The sequence below is a fragment of the Sebastes umbrosus genome, chromosome 19 (genome assembly GCF_015220745.1).
Source record: "Sebastes umbrosus isolate fSebUmb1 chromosome 19, fSebUmb1.pri, whole genome shotgun sequence".
Classification (NCBI taxonomy): Eukaryota; Metazoa; Chordata; class Actinopteri; order Perciformes; family Sebastidae; genus Sebastes; species Sebastes umbrosus.
In genome coordinates this window covers 7,094,366-7,115,811 of record NC_051287.1, presented here as the reverse complement: position 1 = coordinate 7,115,811, position 21,446 = coordinate 7,094,366, and the positions used below count along the sequence as shown (strand labels likewise).

Sequence of the window (21,446 nt, the reverse complement as noted above, 5' to 3'; positions counted from 1 at the left end):
CTGGATGAGAATGAAGTTTGTCAGACTGAATCACACTGATATAGGGCGAACCACCCTGTGGGCGGAGCGCTGAAAACTGCTTCACACTAAAATAATAGTGAGATCTGTTTCTGTTCATTCTCCCAAAAGTCGAAGACAGAGAGAGATGGGTATCTTCTACTCCATCCCTGAAGGTGAAGTTTTTCAGCCTTCTTAAGCTCCTATCAGCATTTTGCAGTCAACACTTGTATTATGATGGACTTTACTGTGTTTAATAATTTTCTGTTTGCAGGTCCTCCACTGAGGATTGTGATGATCGGGAAAACTGGAGTTGGGAAGAGTGCCGTCGGTAACACCATCGTGGGTAAAAAGGTTTTCAAGTCTTCGGTGAGTGCGCAGTCTGTGACGGAGAACTGCTCAAATGAACGGGTCAACAGTCGCAGAAAGATCCACGTGGTCGATACACCCGGGATTCTGGATACGTCTAAAGGTGCAGGCAGCATAAAGAACGAGATTGCAAAATGCATCCAGATGTCCTCTCCCGGCCCTCACGTCTTTCTGCTGGTCATGCAGATTGGAAGGTTCACCAAAGAAGAAGAAAACTGCGTGGAAGCCCTGGAGAAAATCTTCGGACCCGAGGCGTCTAAGTACATGATCGTTCTGTTCACACGTGGAGATGAGCTGCTGGGCAGAACTATTCAGGAGTATGTGCAAGACGGCCACCCGAAACTTCGAGAGGTGATAAACAGGTGTGGTAACCGGTACCACGTCTTCAATAACAAGAAAAGGAGGAACAGAACTCAAGTGGTTCAGCTGATCAAGAGGATCGACGAGATGGTTGCGGCAAATGGAGGAAAACACTTCAGTGATGAAATGTATGTGGAAGCGGAGCAGACTATGAAGCAGAGGACGGACAGAGACACAACAGAACAGGTTGTCTTCCCCTTCATGACTGAACTTTTACAGAGGGTCATTCTGTTTCAGGCCATACTGGCTGCTGTCTCACAAGACAACACCAACAACATGGACTCCAACACCAGGCCTACTGTCTGATAGAAACAGCCTTAAGTCCCTTTCCAGATTTCTGCTCATTCATCTCATAGAGAACACCTCAATGAGTTTAAAATGTGGGTGTGAATTTAGCTTTTTTGTAAAACCAGTCAAAGTGGCTGTTTTTATCACACATGTTTAATGCAAATAAATTGTAGAGAACTGCAATTGCAATTGTAATCAAACACTAAAACAATTGATTGGTCATTGACTTTTGGCGGGTGTATTGCTGGGGACCCCATGGAGAGCTTTGTCGAATTTGGTGCAATTTGGATGTGACACGTTCAATATTAATAAACTTTGAATAAACAAGCAACCAGCGCTCTGTGTACTTCTTGAACCACTGCTTACAGTATATAGGTCGCACAATATAAAATTAATATGGGATACCAAATCTACAAAGATAATTTAACTTGTACTGTGTAAATTGTCTGTAAGTCCATCCCTTTGATGGCTGCTCCTGAGATTTTACAGTTCTGACAGTATCCTCTGTCTTGCTTGGCCAATAGCATTGACCATTGTTGAACCATGCAGCAGGGACCACCACAACTTCACTGGTTATAACTATATTAAACATGTTTGAGCATCTTTTGTTTTGCTGCAGCTTCTATGCAGAGTAACTGGAACATTCAGGTAGATCAAACAGAAACCCTTACAATGAACACATAACACTTATTGGGTTCAAGCGTATAAGGATCCTTGACTCGAGGAGGAGTATAATGTGTGAAAATAAACCTCTACATGTAAAAGTCCACTCCAAATTTTTGTTTTTTACTAAACAGAGCTTTGTTTGGATCACAGCTTCTGATTCACTCAGTCTGACTTATATACTGACCTAAATACTGTATCACAGTCAGATGTATTTACAGTAATAGTAAACTATGACAATAATGTTTATGATTTAAATGTACTGGGACCTGATGAAAATGTTATTATCTGATATTTAGGAAGTAATATTTTGTTATATTTTTGTTAACCAAAGATTAGTTATATGCTCTTGTCTGAAATGTCAACACAGACTCATGGCAGTTTGTGAAATAGTCACGAAAATGAATCTATTTGATTCGTGTACATAGACACGAACTTCCGTCTTTTTTTTCGTAATGTTCAGCACGACTTTCAACAACGTATTTTTCATGCATTTTCCTACGAATGTCCAGCAAAACGTGACACAAGTGTCAATTTCCGCTACAGTCTTTTCAAAATAAAACAACTTAGTTAGGTTTAGGAAAAAATCGACTTAGTTAGGATAAGAAAACAAAACTACTTAGGTTTAGGAAAGATCGTGGTTTGGGTTAAAATAACTCCTGAATTGCTGTAACTTAAGTACGGAAGTAATGTGACAAATTAACTGACTTGTGGTTTCACACGGGACACAAACACCTGTCTCCTGGGTGAAAGCCCTGTGTTTTTTGACCCACCCTTCCACCTAGACCACCTCCCTACATAGCGTTCGCCACTCTTTATACTTCCTGGTTCACAATTATGTGGATTACATACAAATTGTTTTCGTGCTGACCATCATGTTAAATTCATGTCTACTGTATGTACACAAATCAATACATTCAATTTTGTGACTATTTCACGAGCTGCTGTGTGACTGAGCTGGAAATGTATAGTATGTAGCATGATGGTGTGCCTGTCACAGATGAGACATGGGGACAGACTGTACAGCTCTATTTTTACCATCAGCACCACCACCATATGCTGCCAGTATATCTGTCTATCACAAATGTCTGTGCTGTAAATCGGTCACTGCTAATGATATCCCATATGAGAATATGGGTCAAACATTTGTACATACTGTTCAGGCTCCTTTTAAGTTTCTGTTTCTCCTCCCTTATCCCCTCTGTTAGGGCACAAGCTACTCATAAAGAGTTTGCTAAAGAGGCGTCAAAACGTGCTGTTATTGATCTAAATATCAGAATTTCTATCTGTACATTCAAATCTTTTTAATTTGTAAAAACCTTTTTTGCAAAGTGGAAACATTTGTCATATTTTACCTGTACTCATAAAAGATATTTTGCCACAGGCTTAATCAGTATTTAGATGGAAGCCCATTAAAATAAAAAAGAAGCAATTGAAAAGTTAGTGATAATAAAAATAATATTACTGGTAAATTACTGGTAGATAAAATATCATAATTGTGATTTACTTACTGGCTTATAATTTTGATTTATTGTCCCATAATTTTGACTTGGTATCTGACATATTTAACTAACTAAGATGCACTTACTATCATAATTTTATTTTACTCACTATCTCGTAATTTTTACTTAAAGTCTCACAATTTTAATTGACTTATTATTTCATGGTTTGGATTCACTCATTAGCCTGCAATTTTGATTTACTTATTCTCTTGCAATTTTTATTTATTTACTTTAATTTTGATTCACTTACTGTTAATTTTTGTGATTTTGACTTTGTATCTCATAATTTTGACCCAACATGATTATTTTCTTGTCTTTCCTTTCACCTACCTAATTTTCTTTTCCTTACATAGGTTTGCCCGGTGAAATTCATTGTTTGCACAGTTGCAACTTTACATTTTTCATGACGAATAGCGATACCACCCTCCTGGTGTGCAGTGATTAACTTTTGACTTTGTCCTTGTGAATGCTGTGGACGACTATAGCAATTCTACTTTTTGACACAAATTATGTTGTGGTCTTTTATGACGTCAGGGACAGGTGTGCTGGAAAAGATATCACGTCTTCAATCTGGATAGACATCAATGAAATCTGTACACGACCAAAAACAAAAGAAGAGGAAAACAATGTCAAACAGAAACTATGATAAGTGTGGTATCTACCGCACCCATGTCTTATCATTTCCACATTGCTGAACAACATGTGGGCAGTGAATTCCCCGCTCACATGACGGTTCTGAAAACTGCACGCGAACGAACAGGGTCACACCTCAAACCAGACAGACAATCCTAGAGACACAAGTAAGATAAAATAAAAATTAATAAATCTAAAAAATTTAAATAAAAGAAAGTGACCCTGACACGCTCCACAAAAAAGCCTTCACCCACAGAGAGACTCTAGAGAGATGCCCCATCAGCCAGCTGGTTCTAGGACTCTCTTCACAAACACAAGCAGAGCCCCCAGACAAAAACCCCATTAGACGAAACCAAATTCTAAGAAAACAAAAAGAAAACTACTTGACACATTGGAGAGAATTATCCAAAAACCAGAGCAAATTGGAATGTTATTTGGCCCTAAACAGAGGATACACAGTGGCAGTAATGGTAATGTTTGTATACAAGAAATCCATCTATACTTCCCACAGATTACAAACACCCACAAAGATTTTGAAAACATGTCTAAAAAATGTCCATACCTGCTGGGTGAAATACAGCAATGTGCAAACACAGCAGCAAGATTTGTGAGCTGTTGTGACAGGAAAAGGGAGTCCAATGCAACAAAACCACAATGAAGACTGTCAATCATCAGTGTATTCTTGCACTGACCATTTGCCCTGTGATCTCTGTACATAGACTGACTGTACATACAAAGAACACATACCTTTAAATACATTTCTTAAAAAAATGTTGCAAGGTTACACAGCTCTGTATTGAATTGAATTGAATAAAATAGGAACCAGAAATGCCAATTCCACTGTCTGTCTTTGTCTCTGGAGACACCCGGATAGAGCCATCTGTACGTGTCCAAACAACATCCATGCACATTCACTTATAAGCAGCCCAAAAAACACATGTTCCAAATGTCTTTAATGGTAATAAAACAATACTTGTGGTTGAATCAAATGTTTGCAGTAATCTGGCAGAAGAGAAATGAGCTAATTGCTGGTTGATGTCAGCTATCTGTGTTTCAGGAGGGCTGACATTCCCAGCATGCCGTTCTACAAGGCCTGCTATACGTTTACAGCAGGAGGTGTGAGCCTCGGTGTGAGCCGGATATATACACCATAAAACATAAAACCTCAAATAACACATGACAGCACTGACCAAATTCAGGCTCAATGACCAGCAGCAGACCACAGCAGGAAGCCCAACTATATCTGACTTTGATGACTGTGTGCATTCAAACCTCCATTAAGAAACATTTTAGACCTGCAAGCCTCAGTCTGTCAATGCTTCTCTCAAACAAACAGAGACCCGATTCCCCTGTTATCAGGCAATTAAATAGGTGTTATCAGTCGCTATAAGCAACATAGAGGTAGGTCAATAGGGGCTTAAAGTGAAAGTGAAACTTAAAAGCAACACGTTCTAACATGTTGTAAACTGAATGAAAGGTCACACAAACAAAAGGCTTCTTTAGGTTTTACGCTATAGACTACAACTTTTTTAGGTTTAGGCAGAAAAACTTCAACTTCTTTAGGTTTAGGCAACAAAACTACAACTTCTTTAGGGATAGGCAACAAAACTACAACTTCTATAGGGTTAGGCAACAAAACTACAACTTCTTTAGGTTTAGGCAACAAAACTACAACTTCTTTAGGCTTAGGCAACAAAACTGCAACTTATTTAGGTTTACACAATAGACTACACCTTCTTTAGGTTTAGGCAACAAAACTGCAACTTCTTTAGGCTTGGGCAACAAAACAACAACTTCTTTAGATTTAGTCATCAAAACTACAACTTCTTTAGGTTTAGGCAAAAAAAACAAACAGTTAAGTTTAGGGAAAAACATCGTGTTTTGGCGACAAAGACAACTACACGTTGTTGGTTTCACACGGGATGCAAACTCTGGTCTCCTGAGTTGAAACCCTGTGTTTGTCAAATAGGACATACATAGGATATCTTTTTTTTCATCTATTCTGTATTTTGCAATAAATTCAACAGATTTGTGAGTGAGCTCATATGTTATAGGATAGTACGTACATGTAGGTCATTTTTGAGGTTATAGGTAACAAACCTACAGATTGGAGCGACCACTAACAGTAATGTTGCAGGCATGTGTTTGCAGAGAAGGCGGTGGATCTTCCTATGTGTGTGTGTGTGTGTGTGTGTGTGTGCATTGGGGGGTGTTATATTTTTAGTTAGGACAGCCCCTCAAACATCCAGCAGCAGGTTAATGACTCTTGGGGTGATATATAGGAGCAGAGCTGCCTGCAGACACAGATCACATGAAGCATCACCACTATAAGGTACATCAGCTCCAGCTCTGCAGGGTTCAGGATATGACAAATATTATCGGCATCTGACAAAAGAAACAAAATAATAATTCTACAGAGGTTTCTTCATCTTTTTCTCTTTGTGTGCAGGGAATTTGATGCAAGTTTGAAGATGTCGAATGACAAGAACCCCGAGGTCGTCGGCTGCGATGCCTCCATCATGAAGAACGTGTGGGCGATCAGAGAGAGAGAGTATGGACAGAAGCTGCAGCAGGAGGAGGACCGAATGGAGAAGAGCGCTCTGCCATCGTAAGGACCAATTATCTGTCTGTGTGTGCACAGGCTGTCTGCAAGTTCTTAAAAAGTCTTTAAAAATATATGCCTGGTCTTTATGAAATCTTATAGAAACTAATTCATGATTGTTTTGGCATTTTGCCTTCATTGGATAGTAGCCTCTGGTAGAGTGGCAAGAAATTGCTGCTATGTGGTCGGTATCTCAGACCCTGAAACATTTTTATCAGATTTGATTTATTTCAATGTATTTTTTGTATTTTCTGGATAAACCCAGGTCTTTTTATACTGACCTGTCATGCTGTCACTGCAGAGATACATACAAACCAATCAGGAGACTCATTTTCACACATCTAAATTTACAGAGCTGAATGAACTAAAACATAAAATGTTGGTCCTTTTCAACAAGTTCTAGTCTCACTGCATCCCCTTATAACAAAATATATTTATAAATAAATCACAGAATGACTTCAACCGCCTGTTCTTAAAGTCTTTGGTCAAACCTTAAATGTTCTTATTTAATCTTAAAAAGGTAACCAATTCAGCTCTCTGATAGACTGCTCTGGCTATTTTTATTTGATTGATATGCTGTACAGATTAATGCAGGTAAAATTCAACACTGAACCAGCACTCTCCTTGATTTACAACTGGGTCTTGTCCACCTCTAATATACTGTATACACTCAATTGCCAGTTTATCAGGTGCATCTAGCTAAAAGTAATGCAGGCTAAATCCTGCAGTAGTTGTTTTTTAATGGTGCAATTGATGAAGTTTTATGCCTGGCAGAGGCACCAATTTATGCAAAAAAAGTAGAATATAAAATAAAACATTTTAATTTCAAAAAGTGTGCTACCATGAAGGAGTTCTAGTTCTCTCGTTACAGAACAAAAAAAACCCCTTCTATGCCTACTTATTTTAACTATCCAACTATATTTTAGAATACAAATAACACAAATATCTGTACTTATTATCTTTATCAACTTTAAAGGCAACAGAATCTACATCAGTCAGTAAAAGAAAAAAAGTGCACACTGCACACTAACAATCTTTACTACGTCAGTAGCCTAGTGCAAAAGACAGATACAATCCTCCTGCTGTGGACTGAGGTAACATTTTGGCAACTTTGGTAAAAACACTTCTGTATCACACTGTACGAACACTGAACAAACACTTTCCCAAAAGGCAACAAGTCACAATAGGCTGTAAAACTGAAAAGCATCTCATATGCTATGATAAAAAAAGAGCCAAAGAGCTCAGCCAAAGAGGGCAAATGGGCTGTTGCTCTAGACACTTGTACTTGTTCACGTACTTGCTGGGGAGGTGGTGAAGGAAATGGGACACTGTGGACTACTGCTGGACAGGGAGGGAATTGCTGGTTCTGACATTACAGGAGAGGTTAATGAATGACAACAGGTTGTCATAAATGTTTTTGTTTCCTCCGCCCAAAATTTTATTTAATTGTCATACATGAATGCAAGTATCTCTGAGATCACTTTTATTTTGCTAACAAATACAATTCTTGCATTCAAAGAGGTGAAAATGAAGGTATTGGGAAGGAAATTTGATCCATCCGCATACCGAAAGGTTAGCAGTTAAACCCAGAGCTAAGACATGAGCTACATGTACTAGAATGGATTATGTGTCACAACCCTTTGGACAGCTTTGGCAGCTGAGGGGTGTAATGAATAGCAGGACAAAGTGACACATATTTTTTTTTTTACAGTCGACACTGAACACTGAGGGAGGGAAGCTCAGATTAGAGCTACTGTACACCATTTTCTAAAAGTAGAAATCAGTTTGTAGATTGATTTACTAACTTCAAGACAGGTGGAATATGTACATGTATTATATATATACAATATATATATATACATATTCCACCTGTCTAGAAGGTAGTAAATCATCAGTAAATCTTTTGATGATTTCTAAATGATTAAAAAATGTGTTAAAAAAAATGTAAAACTAAATTTCCCCTCAACAATTTGAAGTTGCAAAATGCCAAATCACATACATTTTATAGTACACTTGAAATAAGCAGTTTATACATTTATTCGCATAGGTTTATTCACATTTTCACTTCCGTAAAATATCAGTAAAGCAACATTGCATCTGCATAAGTTGGAGTAGTGTATTCTGCACAACTATTAGTCTATTGACCTGGCAGCAACAGTCCCAGTTTATTGTACATATAAACAGTGTGGTACTACTAAAGTGCTGTCAGTCAGTATTTTACTGTAGTATCAGTGCATCACTCAGTAACATTACCTCACCCTGCACAGAGTGGCGCCACAGGCCTAAATATAAACAGTACAGTCATACACACTGCCGTCATCACGCCTTTGGACTTCCTCTGTGAATATGAATACATCAAACGTACTGTAGCCAACCGACAAACTCCACCTTATTATAGATTGTGACCAATATTAGCTCCTGAAAGCCATGACTGACCACAATATATTTTTCCCTGTTAGTGGCGTGGCCATAAGATGGCGATGTGGGTCCATCATTTTGGACCTGCATCACCAATACGTCCTTCTGTAATATTGATGTAATACATACATGAAAAAATAGTGCAAGAATGTGGTCACCATTAAAGATTTACAGTTTCCAGGAAGCATTTCAATCTGTTGTTAAGAGATGTTGGTGTATGCACTCATATTTTCTGCAGGCATTTTTACCTTTTTTCTTATATATTTTCTTTTCCACAGTATTAATAAAGACTGGGCAGGTCGTTTGGCTGCCAGACAGGGAGGCTTCAAAAGAGTGGAGAGAAAAGTTAAACCTGCAGACAATCAGATAGACAACGACAATGTCTGGAAGAGCAAGCTACCCGACGCTCCTTCTACTCTTCCTCGTGGCAAAGGTTCAGCTCCACTCGGCAGACCAGGGGGACAAAGCAGAGGCTTCTCCACTCCAACCTCCAACTACAAGGACAAAAAGGGGCAGGACAAGAGTTTTAAAAGGCTACAATCACTCATGTTTATCACCCAGACTCAACCTTGTGGTATGGTGTGGGGGAAGTCATGGAAGTACAACAAATCCTTGCCATTACCTGTAGAGGGCGAAAGATCAAACTGGGGCCAGTGCTGGATGTTTGCCACCCAGCAGCCTTACTCTGAAGAAGGCCAGCCTTGGCTAAATGGCCCCAACTTATTGGATCCTCACAACCTCCATCTCTGGAAGAAACCTGACTCCAAGGTGTTGGAATCACAAGAGCTTGACTTGAGTCTTCCCATTGAGGAGTGGCAGATGTCCTGGAGAAAAGCTGACAAAAACAAAAAGAAGGAGGATGCAGGAAATGGAGAAAATGGCGCCAAATCTGGATTCTTCACCATGCTGGTGGAGACTCAGCACCGAAATGAATGCTTGTGCTCATCAGAGTGGAGCGAGTCATGGAGAGCCACCAAGCCAGCAAGTCAGCAGGATGATTTCAATGATCCAAATGATGGTCTAATGAATGAGTCCACTGCTAAAAAGCAGGATAAGGATAGAGAGATGAGCTCCAAGTGGGAAGAATGTTGGCGGCTTGTCAACCACCATGGCTGCAACAAAGCCAAGTTGCCTCAAGTTAAAAAATCTCCCAATCCAGAGTGGGCCAATGCATGGAGAGCAAACATGGTGGTCGTCAACAACCAAAAGAGTTCTGATCCATCTCTGACTCAAGATCACAGTGATAATTATGATGATCACAGCCAGCAGAGAGAGTCACATCTCCACAAATTCATGCTTGTGTCCTGTGAGCAGAAGCACAGAGATCAGTACTTGCAGCTCTACAATGAATTTCAGGCACTGTCTGAGTGGACCAAGTCTTGGCAGGTGACCAAAAACAACTCAAAACCATGTGAAGAAATAGAGAAAGTCCTGAAGGCCTCACCACCAAGGTTGGAGACTGCTTTGGAGGCTAAGAAGGTGGAGAACAACTCAAAGGGACATCATTCAACATCAGAGAAGTTAGACTCACGCTATGAGCAACTGAAACATAACGTGATCTATCACCCAAAGAGAGAATTCACCCAATCTCAGCTGCTTCATCTGAAATACCTGGAAAATGTCTTGTCTGCCTCAGAATGGAGGGACTCCTGGAAGACACTGAAACACAGAATGAGGATGGAGAGAAGAAGAATGAGACCTGACCCTTTGAGATCTTTCAGGGTATCTGAGAGGGGACGCGACATGAATCCCACTGCCTCAGAATGGAAAGACTCATGGAAATTCAACTGTCAGACCCTGCATCAGGAGCCTGAAACTTGGCAGCAGCATTGGCCCACCACGCCCCAAATCCGAGTAGATCGTGCGAGGGACCAGAACCACTTTGCGCCTGTGGAACTCCCTAAGAATGGACCAACCGGGGAGCGCAGTTGGGCAGAATCATGGAGGTCCATGAGGCACCAGCGCCAATCAGAACCTGGGCATGGTATGGCACAGACCAGACAAGCAAGGTCAAGTGCGGCTTCCCACCATCCTGACAATTCACAGGCACAGAGGAGGTATGCTAGGCCATGTTCTGATTGGCAAGATGCCTGGATGGTCTCAGAAACCGAGTTCCACCATGACAGACCCTCATTTACCCAGTGGAGGGCAGCCTGGAGGTCGTCCTTCTTCCACACAGAGCACATGACTGAGCAAGTGCCTAGAGAGCATGAGGTGGATGTGTTAATGGAGATCCAACCCCCGAGAGAGAAGATTTCTTTGCAGAGAGCCAAAGCTAAAATGAGCCGGTCTTTTGACAACCAAATGTTCAGGGAAAGATATCCTGAAAAACAGTGGAACGCTTCATGGAAAGCTGGGTCACTTCTGAACAATCAACCGAGTCATTATGGATCTTCAGGGACACCTGGGAAAAGCATTAGCAATACTCAGCAGCATCATACCACTGAAAATGGGCATGGATCTAAGTGGGGAAAGTCGTTCAGAATCGCCAACCCTATGCCCCACATGGAGCAACCCTGGGTGGAGTCCTCTCCTAACTCATGTCACTATGCAGTAATGTGGTCAAGAGGAAAGAACATACATAACAACATCAACACCAACTTTAGCAAGAACCCTGCGATTTTAAAGGTTTGGGGAAGCTCCCATCGGTTCCTGCAGGGGGTCAGTGCACAGATTAAAGCCAAAACTACATCTATGGAACCCATTGACCCTTGGGTGATTATAAAAAACAAGATGAAAACAAGGATGCATTTATACTCTAACATTGAGAAGGAGAAACAATCAGAGAAGAAGTCTGCAGGAGGCCACCTGTTGGGTAAAACCCAACCACGTCCCAAGAGAGGCTCTGCTCCCGTGAAGAACTTAAAGATGCAGGACAAAACTGCAGACAAGTTCTTTGAGGAATGGGCAGAATCTTGGAAGTTCTCAGTCCCGCCTGGTGGTCTGAAAAAGAAGATGCCCGTCAAGTCGCTCTCAGGTTGGAATGAGTCGTGGAAGTTCCTCATTCCACCATACCCGCCAACGAATGGCCACAAGGTTAAATAGACAGCTAAGTCACCTTTTAGCTCAGTCAAAATGTGTTGTGTCAATAAATTTAAAAAACAGAATGCTTTGCCCCTTGCAGTTTTTCTTTGTTTCCACTCGTTGAGAATTTATTTGTGATGATCAGGTATCCATAGTTGACAAAAAGCATGGCAATTATAAGCTAACATCTGATTTGGAAAGCCCTTTCTGAGACATGCAAAAAAGTTTATATATTACTTAATGGTTATGCCAAATGAGTTATGCCAATAATAAAAATGTTGTCTTGTATTTATCAAATTAGAAGAGAAGCTTCCATTAAAATGTTAGTAAACACTTCTCACATCTTGACTGTTAGTGTTCATTTTCACTCGGCTAACATAATACAAACACAATGATTAAATATATATATATAATATATTTCTCAGTTCCTCGGGACAAGACGGGATTCAAAGTCTTGTTCAAGAGTAAAACAGCAGGGTCGGAATTAGGAAACGTTGACTGTTAAAAGGGTTGTTACAGGACAGTTAATATAATCACAACAAATTAAAGACCGAACAAAATGTCCTCACTTTCACATCTCAAGTGCTAATGATTAGTTTTAGCAATCACACCCAACCATTGGCATTTGAACATAATTAGTAGGTATATTCTTCTCAGATCAAAGGTTAAAGCTTTGTTTGAGAGCAAAGGCACTCCCAATTCACACACTGACTGCTGTAGGGAGTTGAACCTGCAGATTACTGTACTCTGAACTGTTGCTGATGATGTAAGGAAAATAACAAAAAAAAAAAAAAAAAAAGACTGTTTGAATAGGGCACAGTAAGTTGAGTTTTGAAGTAGTGAAGATGGCAGGAAAGATTACATGGAAGTACATTCTTGTGTTTATGAAAGTGTGTGTAATGCCACTACGGCGACTGTATTTTGATTAAAGGATATAAACATCAGCATCTGTGTATTTCTGTGCTTCACAAAATACGTCTCAAAGTGTGTGTCATATAAAAAAAAATAAAGAAAGTCATACCAAAGTTTGTCTGAAATCATCCACGGTGTGTTCACTTGGTAGCTTAGTGCTTAAAGGTGTAAGAAGTGTAAGATCTGGCCAAAATTTTAGTTTAAAACATAAAAAAAAATGAACTAACATTATCAACAGAATGTGAAGAGGTCAGTTTGGCCTATTTGTTTGGAGTCTTGTGACCAGATCTTACACATTGAACCTCTGAAGCAGCGGAAAACGTTTTTCTAATAAAGATTGAACATTCATGACTAAATAAGCAACAGTTTGGAAACTGTTTGGAGAAAAACATCATCAGTCATTATTGTTATTATTTATTAAGACTTTAACACTGAGAACTCAGTTGGGCATACACTGCACGATTTAAAAAATGTTGTTGTTGTGTACTTCCTACTTTTGTATGTATGAGTAGATCGTTTGCGATGTAAAGCCAAAGCTCACGGTTTATGTGCTCACACTGTACGGTCTGATTGTCAGCTGTCCCTTCAGGCCTCCCTCCAAAGCCACACCCCTAAAATTATCACAATGAACGAAACGGTTTATTACAGTCCTGCAAGTCACAGATACCAGATTTGTTTTATTTTTTTTGTCTGAGCATTTGACTTAGTGATTGCTGTCAGGATGTAAAGAGACTTTCACCAAATATAACAAAACATGTTTTTGAAGTAGATTACCAAATCTATCTTTAATCCAACACATGCTCATCCCAACTCGCCACACACTGCCGCATTGTCACGGCCCTTGGCGTCACTATATTTTTAGCATCAAAACCACTATAGTTAGGTTTAGGTATCAGCTGACTATGGGGGTTTCAGTCTTAACCAACCAGATTCTGCCACGATCTCCCTGAACTAATCATATAATGAACTGCAACCGTATTTGTTACACTGTATACATTTGATCCGGTTAGTTTTGTTTTCATGTTGCATAAGTTCACACCAGGGCTGTTTTTGACCTCCGGCGGTGTACCAGACACAATGTTCTCTTCATTGTAATGATGCATAATCCATTAAGACATTATGTATATCCTGTATATCCAGCTGGACCTGATGCAAGGGAGGCGTCATGTGTAAAGCTTAACCATAAAACCTGCTATTATACAGATGATCAGTATGTATCTGAGAGCATGGAAAAAGCTGAATTTTGTTAATGTAGTTCACCATTATATATAATTAACTATTAACAAATAACATTACAAGAGGAACGGCCATTTTGTGCGTGTGTGTTGAAAACGTGAGGTGAAGATGTCCTCACTCTGAAGGTCTTAAACTCAGATTGGTCCTCACAAAGATAGATATACAAACACACACGCACACACGCACACACACACACACACACGCACACGAACAAAGTACAACAAAGTCCTCCTCAAAAACACCTAACTTCCGTGGGCTATTGTGTGTGTTACACACCCTGTGGGTATTGACCTTATGTTACCTCTGATGCTATTATACACAAACAGGGCTGGGAGCATCAGGATATAGGATATAAAGTGCGGGTGGATGAGGTTGATCCAGGTGATTTGAGCAGAAGCTGCTAAAGGTGAGTTCACACACTGCACATGATCTATAGAAGTAGTTGGCAGTTATTCTTATTTGTTTTTATTAGAGCTGCGGGTAAATCTCAGTACTTCTTTTGCAGCAACTGAAATGTGTCCGTGCCTGAGTATCAAAAAGTGTAAAGTACTGAAAGATGGCATTACATTTCTGCTCAGATTCATAATCCTATTTACTGGATTTAGACAACATTTAACATTTGAGAACTTTGGGTTTTTTTGTTAAATGAAAAAAAGGGTTTTATAGAAAAACATAGGACTTATATTAGTATAAAACATTTAAAATGAAATGTAGATGTATACTACTAATTGCAACAACAACAAAAAAGAAATGTGTCAGGGTTTATTAAGTGGACAAATGCTTTACATGAAACTATATCATAGCATCACATGGATTTCTAAATTATTATGAAGAGTCCTGCCATGTTATGATTTGAGCATATTATTTTTTATGCTAAATGCAGTACCTGTGAGGGATTCTGGACAATATTTGTCATTTTAAATGTAAACTTCATGTTTAACTGTGACATTTGGATGAGAGAGAAGAGTAAAATGTCATACTTTTGTGTTTTTTTTTCCAGAATGATGAAGACTCTGATTGTCGTCGTGCTCTTGCTGAGCTTAGCCACCCTTCCTGTCATTACACAAAGGGGTAAATAATCAAATATTAAATGCTCTTTATAGTGAAGATACAAATATAATATTCATCCATCAGTATGACTTCCCTAAGGTACTGTGTTAAGTAAGGTTAGTTTATTAATAATACATCAATTTACACAGTATTTATTTATTTTCTCTTACTATTCACAATTTTTCTTAAACTATGTCACCCCTTCATTGTGATTTTTTTCTCGGTAAACAGAAGAGCGGAGGGGCTTCATTTTTCTTCTCACACTTGCATTCAGCCACAAACCATTATCAGGATCTGAGGGGCCACATTTGTTTCATCACGTCACTTACTAATATGTATGTTACATAAGCTTTGTTTCCATTCAATTGTCTAGCGCATTTTTGAAATGTCGGTAAAAAAAGAAATGTGAATGAGGTGCTTTTCCATCAACTGGTTTGGAGGGAATAAACTCGGCTATAGCCTAGTTTCATTAGAGGTTGGCTATGATTTATGCACGGTAGTAATCAGAATAGAAGAAGTAGTGGTTGCAAAACAGAAACAAAATATGTCACCTTGGCTGTTTAACCGTCTACGAGAGAAAAATGGAGCGAGTTCTTCAGGAATTTGTTTCAATTGGAGAAGTTTTAATTGTTCTTTCATGTCAGCTAGTATTAGCCATGTTTCATGCTGTCTCGAGACGAAGACATGTGATTTAAATGTTCGCTTCGTCAGAATTTATTCGGCAAAGGCATTTCCATTTACCATTTCGAGGCAAAAACCACCTCAAGCAAGTGTAAAAAAAAAATTGCGCAATTGAGGAAGTATTATCGGAATTTATCAAAGCCGTTTCCATACAGCTTTTCTTATGTGATACTTTAAATGCACATAAAAATATGTGAAAGTAAATGCAATGCTTAGTGTTCTTAAGATGCAGGTATTGGGCAACGTGGCGCCAGTCAAATCTAGTAACACTGTATATGCACATCAACACTAAGTAGAGCAGATTGAAATGTTAATGTTGATACACCAGATTGTTAACAGCTAAATTTACCAAACATGAAATCAACAATAAAGTGAAATTTGAACTCTGTATTGCAGGTGCGGCTGAAAAGCCAGAGTGGCAGGGTGACAATGTTGACCTTGTGAACATTGACAACTCAGCAAATGATGATCCATCCATCAAGCAATTAAGTGGTAAGTCTACATCCACAATAAGCTGGCTAAGTTTAAACAAGACTCGGTCAAAACCAAGTATATGGCTGCAACAGAAACACAAAAAATGTGTAAACGAGAACCACACAGTGAGACCGTCTAGGTGATGATGGACAGAGGTTTAACCAGCAGAGACTCAGCAGAAGAATCAAACTGTCTGTCACGCTGCTCAGAAACATGGTGGCTCTCATCAACTGTTTGTTTGTCAGCTGAAATGGGATAAAGAAGAATGTTTTTTTGTTGTTGTTGCTGCTGTTCAGGTGTTTCAGTGCGGTAGTAATGTGGTCATTTTCTCATGTAAAGGCATTTTCAGATTTAGCCAGCTCTCTGTGTGACCCTTCCCCGCTAACCTCTTCAGTTTTCGCCTCTTTCAGATGAGGTCAGACCTGTAACAGATAGAAGAAGCCAGCAATGACACATATAACAAGGGCTTTATGTGTGATAGGAAGTGAGGAATCACATTGTACTTTCTGTTTTCTTACGGCTAATCCGCATAGAAAGCGTTTTAAATGTATCAATCCACACTGACAAAAAAAAATGCTTCAATTCTATTTTTGTCGCATTTAGTGAAGCATAATCTGCATCTGTTTAAATCACACAAATATCACCGATGTGTGTCTAGATTGGATGACAGAACACAACCACGCCGCTCACGTTTCACTTACGTCTCACTTCCAATGGGGATTCCCAATTTCTCTGGTTTCTAAAGAGTAAATCTCAGTTTATTTATGTGATAAAATATAAATAATGATAAAATCCTGTTGGTATGACAGATATGCATGCATAACAAATGCTTAGTATCTATAGTCTGTAGCACACAAAGTCACATTTTCTTGATAAAGCAATCGTAAAGCACAATACTGACATTTGAAAACCTGCTTTCAGGTCGCAAGATGAAACCCCCCCCTGGTTAAAAAAACAGGTGAGTGTGTGCATGTGTGTGTGTGTGTGTGTTGGATTAAATCTTGTGTTTTTGCCATGCTGCAGTCACATGTGGGTTTATAATATCATGATTATTACACGGCTGTGTTGAATACTCAGTTCTGATTGGTCAATCACGGCATTCTGCGGTCTGTAATTTCTCTATAACAGACTGTTGCTATGTATAACAGACTGTTGCTATGTATAGCAGACCGTTGCTATGCGTATCAGACCGTTGCTATGTATAGCAGACCGTTGCTATGGGCGCAGCTCTGATGTTGGACTCTGGCGGACTGTTTTTGTGTCAAAATATTGATTTCTTCAGCAAGTAGCCGTGTAATAAGCGGGATAATGTACAGCTTGCGGGTCATTGTTGTGAAAGAATCCCCTTCAGGGCGATGAGCAAGCATTATCCTTTACTGATATTATCTCTTCATTTATTATTTTCATCCTTGAGCTTGAACTCAATATTATTCCTTAAATCTGATGTGTTGATGATTTGATTTTGGTTCAAAACTTCACCGTGCTGCATTGTGTGATTCTTTACTCCCCAGAACTGGACAGCTGTGTTGTCATGACAACGAAGAGCAGCAAAAAGAGCAGCAAAAGGCCAACACAGACCAACGTCTATCTCAATGTGACACACGTCACTATAATTATCATCATCATGATGTGTTTGATTGACGGCTGCAAATAAACACACGAGTCATGCTCTTCTGTCTTCTTATTTTGATCATTTGCAACTTTTACCAGCTATATTCAGTCAAAAACATGCTGTGGTTTAGTTTGACGTTCAATTTCATCAACGTCACAGAGCAGAAAAACACAGAGCAGCTGAGTACACAAACCTATAAACATTAAGTCCATTTTGTAATGTGAAATATTATACAAGTGAAGGATTAAGTTTGCTTTCTGTGTGTTAATCCAGCTGGTTCGGTGTTGACGGATATATACAGACTGCAGCAGGAGTTCAGGTTTCTCTCTGAGAATGGAATTTAATTCGGATTCATATCTGGTTACACTAAAAAGCTGGAAACCTGCCTGTGAGCGCAGATGAATGTGAAACAGATGGAGAGGAGGAAAAGAGAGATGAGGTTAAAGAATAAATAGGGTGTAGGATAAAGGGAGAGGTGATGTGAGGGGATTGGGAGAGAGGAGACGGATGGTCAGGATATAAGGAGGTTACAGAGGAGAAGAATAAGGTGGACTGAGAAGGAAGGAGGAACATACCATAGATGGAGATAGAGAAGGGGAGAGAGAATTGGTATAAATACTAATAAAAGAGTTATAAATGAGGAATAAATGCAACTGCATTCATTTCACAGTATACATGTCTTCTTTTCCGACCAGGTTTAATGAATCAGGATCCTCCCCAGCTGAGGGTTGAATTCAGAGGGAATTTTTGTGGAGGGAACCAGGGCGTTTCCACAGAAGCCTACAAAAATATGTCATCCCTGCAGCACTCTACGGGACAGGTTATTTGGGGTGTCCAGGGTTTCTGCAGTAATAGAGGATGTTAGGGGCCTGACAGTTGACAGGAGCACTTCAAGGTTTGCAGGGCCGGTTTAAGGTACAGTATAGGCCATATAGGGCGGCACCCTCGGATAGGCGCAGGTCACCATCTAAAGAAAGAGACTTCAAATCCAAATTTTGCCTAGGGCACCAAAAGGGCTAGACCAGAGGTCAGCAACCTATGGCCACATTGAGGGAAAAAAAAAATCTGAGATTTCGGGAATAATGTCATAATATTACAAGAATAAAGTCATAAGTTTACAAGAAAAAAGTCGTAATATTATGAGAATAAAGTCTTAAGTTTAAGAGAAAAAAATTCGTAGTATTGTGGGAATTAAGTCATAATATTATAAAGTAGTAATTTTACGTGTTATTTTCTTTTTTTCTCGTAAAGTTATTACTTTATTCTCGAAATCTCTGATTTTTTTTCCCTCAATGTGGCCCTAATACTCCATCATACATTTGCACTTTGGCCCTCACTGCATTAGACTTACATACTATAAACTTAGACTATAATCTGTGTTACCTTCATCACAATGCTCAAATGTTTTGCGGCTCCAGACAGATTTTCTTCTTTTTTTTTTCCTTAAATGGCTCTTTTGATAGTAAAGGTTGCTGACCCCTGGGCTAGACGGATGGATGGACTCTGCTAACATGCTCATGATTGTGTTGCGATTGTGATGATGAGTATATAATATTGACCATGTTCATCTTATATATACATATGTAGAATGGGAGCATGCTGACATTTGCTTTGTAGCACTAAACACAAAGTACAGCTGAGGCTGATGAGAATGCCATTAGCTTTGCAGGTATTTGCTCATAAAACCAAAGTGCTGGACGAATCAAGAGAAACCTGATTGACCTGATGATGGAGCTAGAAGAAAAGTCAGAGGATCACCAAAGTTTTTACAATTCATCCTGAGGAAGTCATGAATGTGTGTACACAATTTCATGGCAATAATTCTAATACTAATACTAAATACATCCAGAACCAGCAGTTCTCTCCTATTTGCAACTCTATTAGGATTTTCTGGCTAAAGCAGCTGACAAAGATGGCTGTTAGCTGCAAGTAACCCAAACAAGAATATCTTTTTAGACATATAAGCACCTGAAAATATAAAAATGGTCTCACAGAGGGTCCTTGCAGATTGTGAGTGGTTGTTGTAAAAATAGTAGTGAAACCCGGTTGAGAGTCACCTGGTAAGCAACTCGGATTGACCGGCTGTAGTTTTCTGTCATCAGCAGCAGGGTGACCTGAGGATCCTGTTACAGGTGAAGGGGTCTCCGGCTGCTGAGTGACCTGCCAGGGGGTCATTTTACCCCCCAACCCTCCCCTCCATATATCGAGAAAGTTCTGTCAGTCATATTAGCTTGTATTTGGTTCACTTTGGACAGTTTGGTGATGTCATCCTGCATCATCAGTTCCACACATCAGGGAATATCCAGACACAGTTTCTTGTGCTGAGTCAGGCTGCACTTCACTGAGCCTTCATTTATCATCTCTGTTGGAAGAAAGAGTTGTTTACAAGCATAAATAGACCTGAGCTGGACCTCACGTGTCATAAATAACGATGAGCATCTAGAAAGTGTCTCGTCCAACACATCCCAACTCGTCAAATACCGATGATTAGTCAGTAGCCCTACGCTTCAAACTATGATGCTCTACGTACCCTTTTAGCGTCCAGGACGGCGTGTCTGTTTCCACTCGTTATATGTGTCTTTTCAAAATAAACTTCCAATAAGTTGGTGGATGAAGTACCTGAAAGCCACACTTGAGTAAAAGTACAGATATATAACCAGAAAATGACTTTAGTAGAAGTTAAAGTCACTTATTAGAATATTACTCGAGTAAAAGTCTATGATATTTTCTGTACTTAAGTAGTTTAAGTATCAAAAGTAATTTTCTGATATTAAATGTACTTAAGTATTGAAAGTAAAGTCAGAATTTTGAGATGAACGAAGACATAGTTTATTCCTTTTAACATGTACCCCACCTTAAAACTGGAGGCTACATTACACCTGAAGAAAATTGAGGTGTTCAGAACTTAAAGGATTTAAAGAACAAAATTCACATGGTACATGCAAGTTACATGTAGCATGATCTGACATACAGCGTGCCTCGACTTGAACGGATATCGAAACTTAACTACGGCTTGGAGAGCACTTTGTTTGGACTTGCCCATTACGTGAATGATGCAACTTGCAAGCTATGACCACTGATTCGCCAAACCTGCTTGCTTGCAATAGCAAAATGTATGTACATATGTCGGTAAGCCTCATTGAAGAGAACGTTGCAGCGTTACTTTTATGTTTTTCAGTGCTAGCATGTTGAACCACGTGTACGGTATGGATCCTGCAACAGGACAAACTAGACCGGTATAGAGAAGAGAGACAGGAGCAAGCCCAAATAAACAACTACACTTTAGAAACAAGCCCCCCAAAAACAGAACCCCCAACTACCAATATTTGTAAGCAACTTTTCTGGAAAACAAGCCCAAAGTTGCTTATCTAACAAGTGGACTTGGCAACTCTGTCTATGAGAATAAGAACTAGACTTTTACTACAGGAGCCCTGGATGCCCCCGACTCTATACTAAGAGCTGCTACACAATCATCACACTGATTGGCTGGTTGCCACGGGGAGTGTTGTCTGGAGGTGGAGCTTCTACTTGGATCCTCGTCAGAGTAATGTGTGTCACTCCTGTGTTTCAGCGTGCAGAATAACTGGTAAGCACACTGCACTGGTTTCTGATGGGCTCAGACAGG

At 39.6% G+C, this 21,446-nt stretch overlaps 2 protein-coding genes and 1 long non-coding RNA gene across 3 annotated transcripts; all 3 read left to right on the top strand.

The window, feature by feature from the left end:
- Positions 1-33: 33 nt before the first annotated feature.
- Positions 34-1,799, top strand: LOC119477801 (GTPase IMAP family member 7-like). Its single transcript, XM_037751943.1, has 2 exons — positions 34-173; positions 272-1,799. Exons 1-2 carry the CDS (start codon positions 146-148, stop codon positions 1,030-1,032), a joined length of 789 nt encoding a protein of 262 aa, XP_037607871.1. The 5' UTR covers positions 34-145; the 3' UTR covers positions 1,033-1,799.
- A 4,276-nt stretch (positions 1,800-6,075) lies between these two features.
- On the top strand, positions 6,076-12,800 carry LOC119478712. Its single transcript, XM_037753632.1, has 3 exons — positions 6,076-6,144; positions 6,262-6,420; positions 9,111-12,800. Exons 2-3 carry the CDS (start codon positions 6,284-6,286, stop codon positions 11,875-11,877), a joined length of 2,904 nt encoding a protein of 967 aa, XP_037609560.1. The 5' UTR covers positions 6,076-6,144; positions 6,262-6,283; the 3' UTR covers positions 11,878-12,800.
- Positions 12,801-14,324: 1,524 nt separating this feature from the next.
- On the top strand, positions 14,325-17,880 carry LOC119478503. Its single transcript, XR_005204457.1, has 5 exons — positions 14,325-14,410; positions 15,005-15,075; positions 16,132-16,227; positions 17,131-17,167; positions 17,721-17,880. It is a non-coding gene; the product is annotated as an uncharacterized LOC119478503 (long non-coding RNA).
- The last annotated feature ends 3,566 nt before the right edge of the window (positions 17,881-21,446 follow it).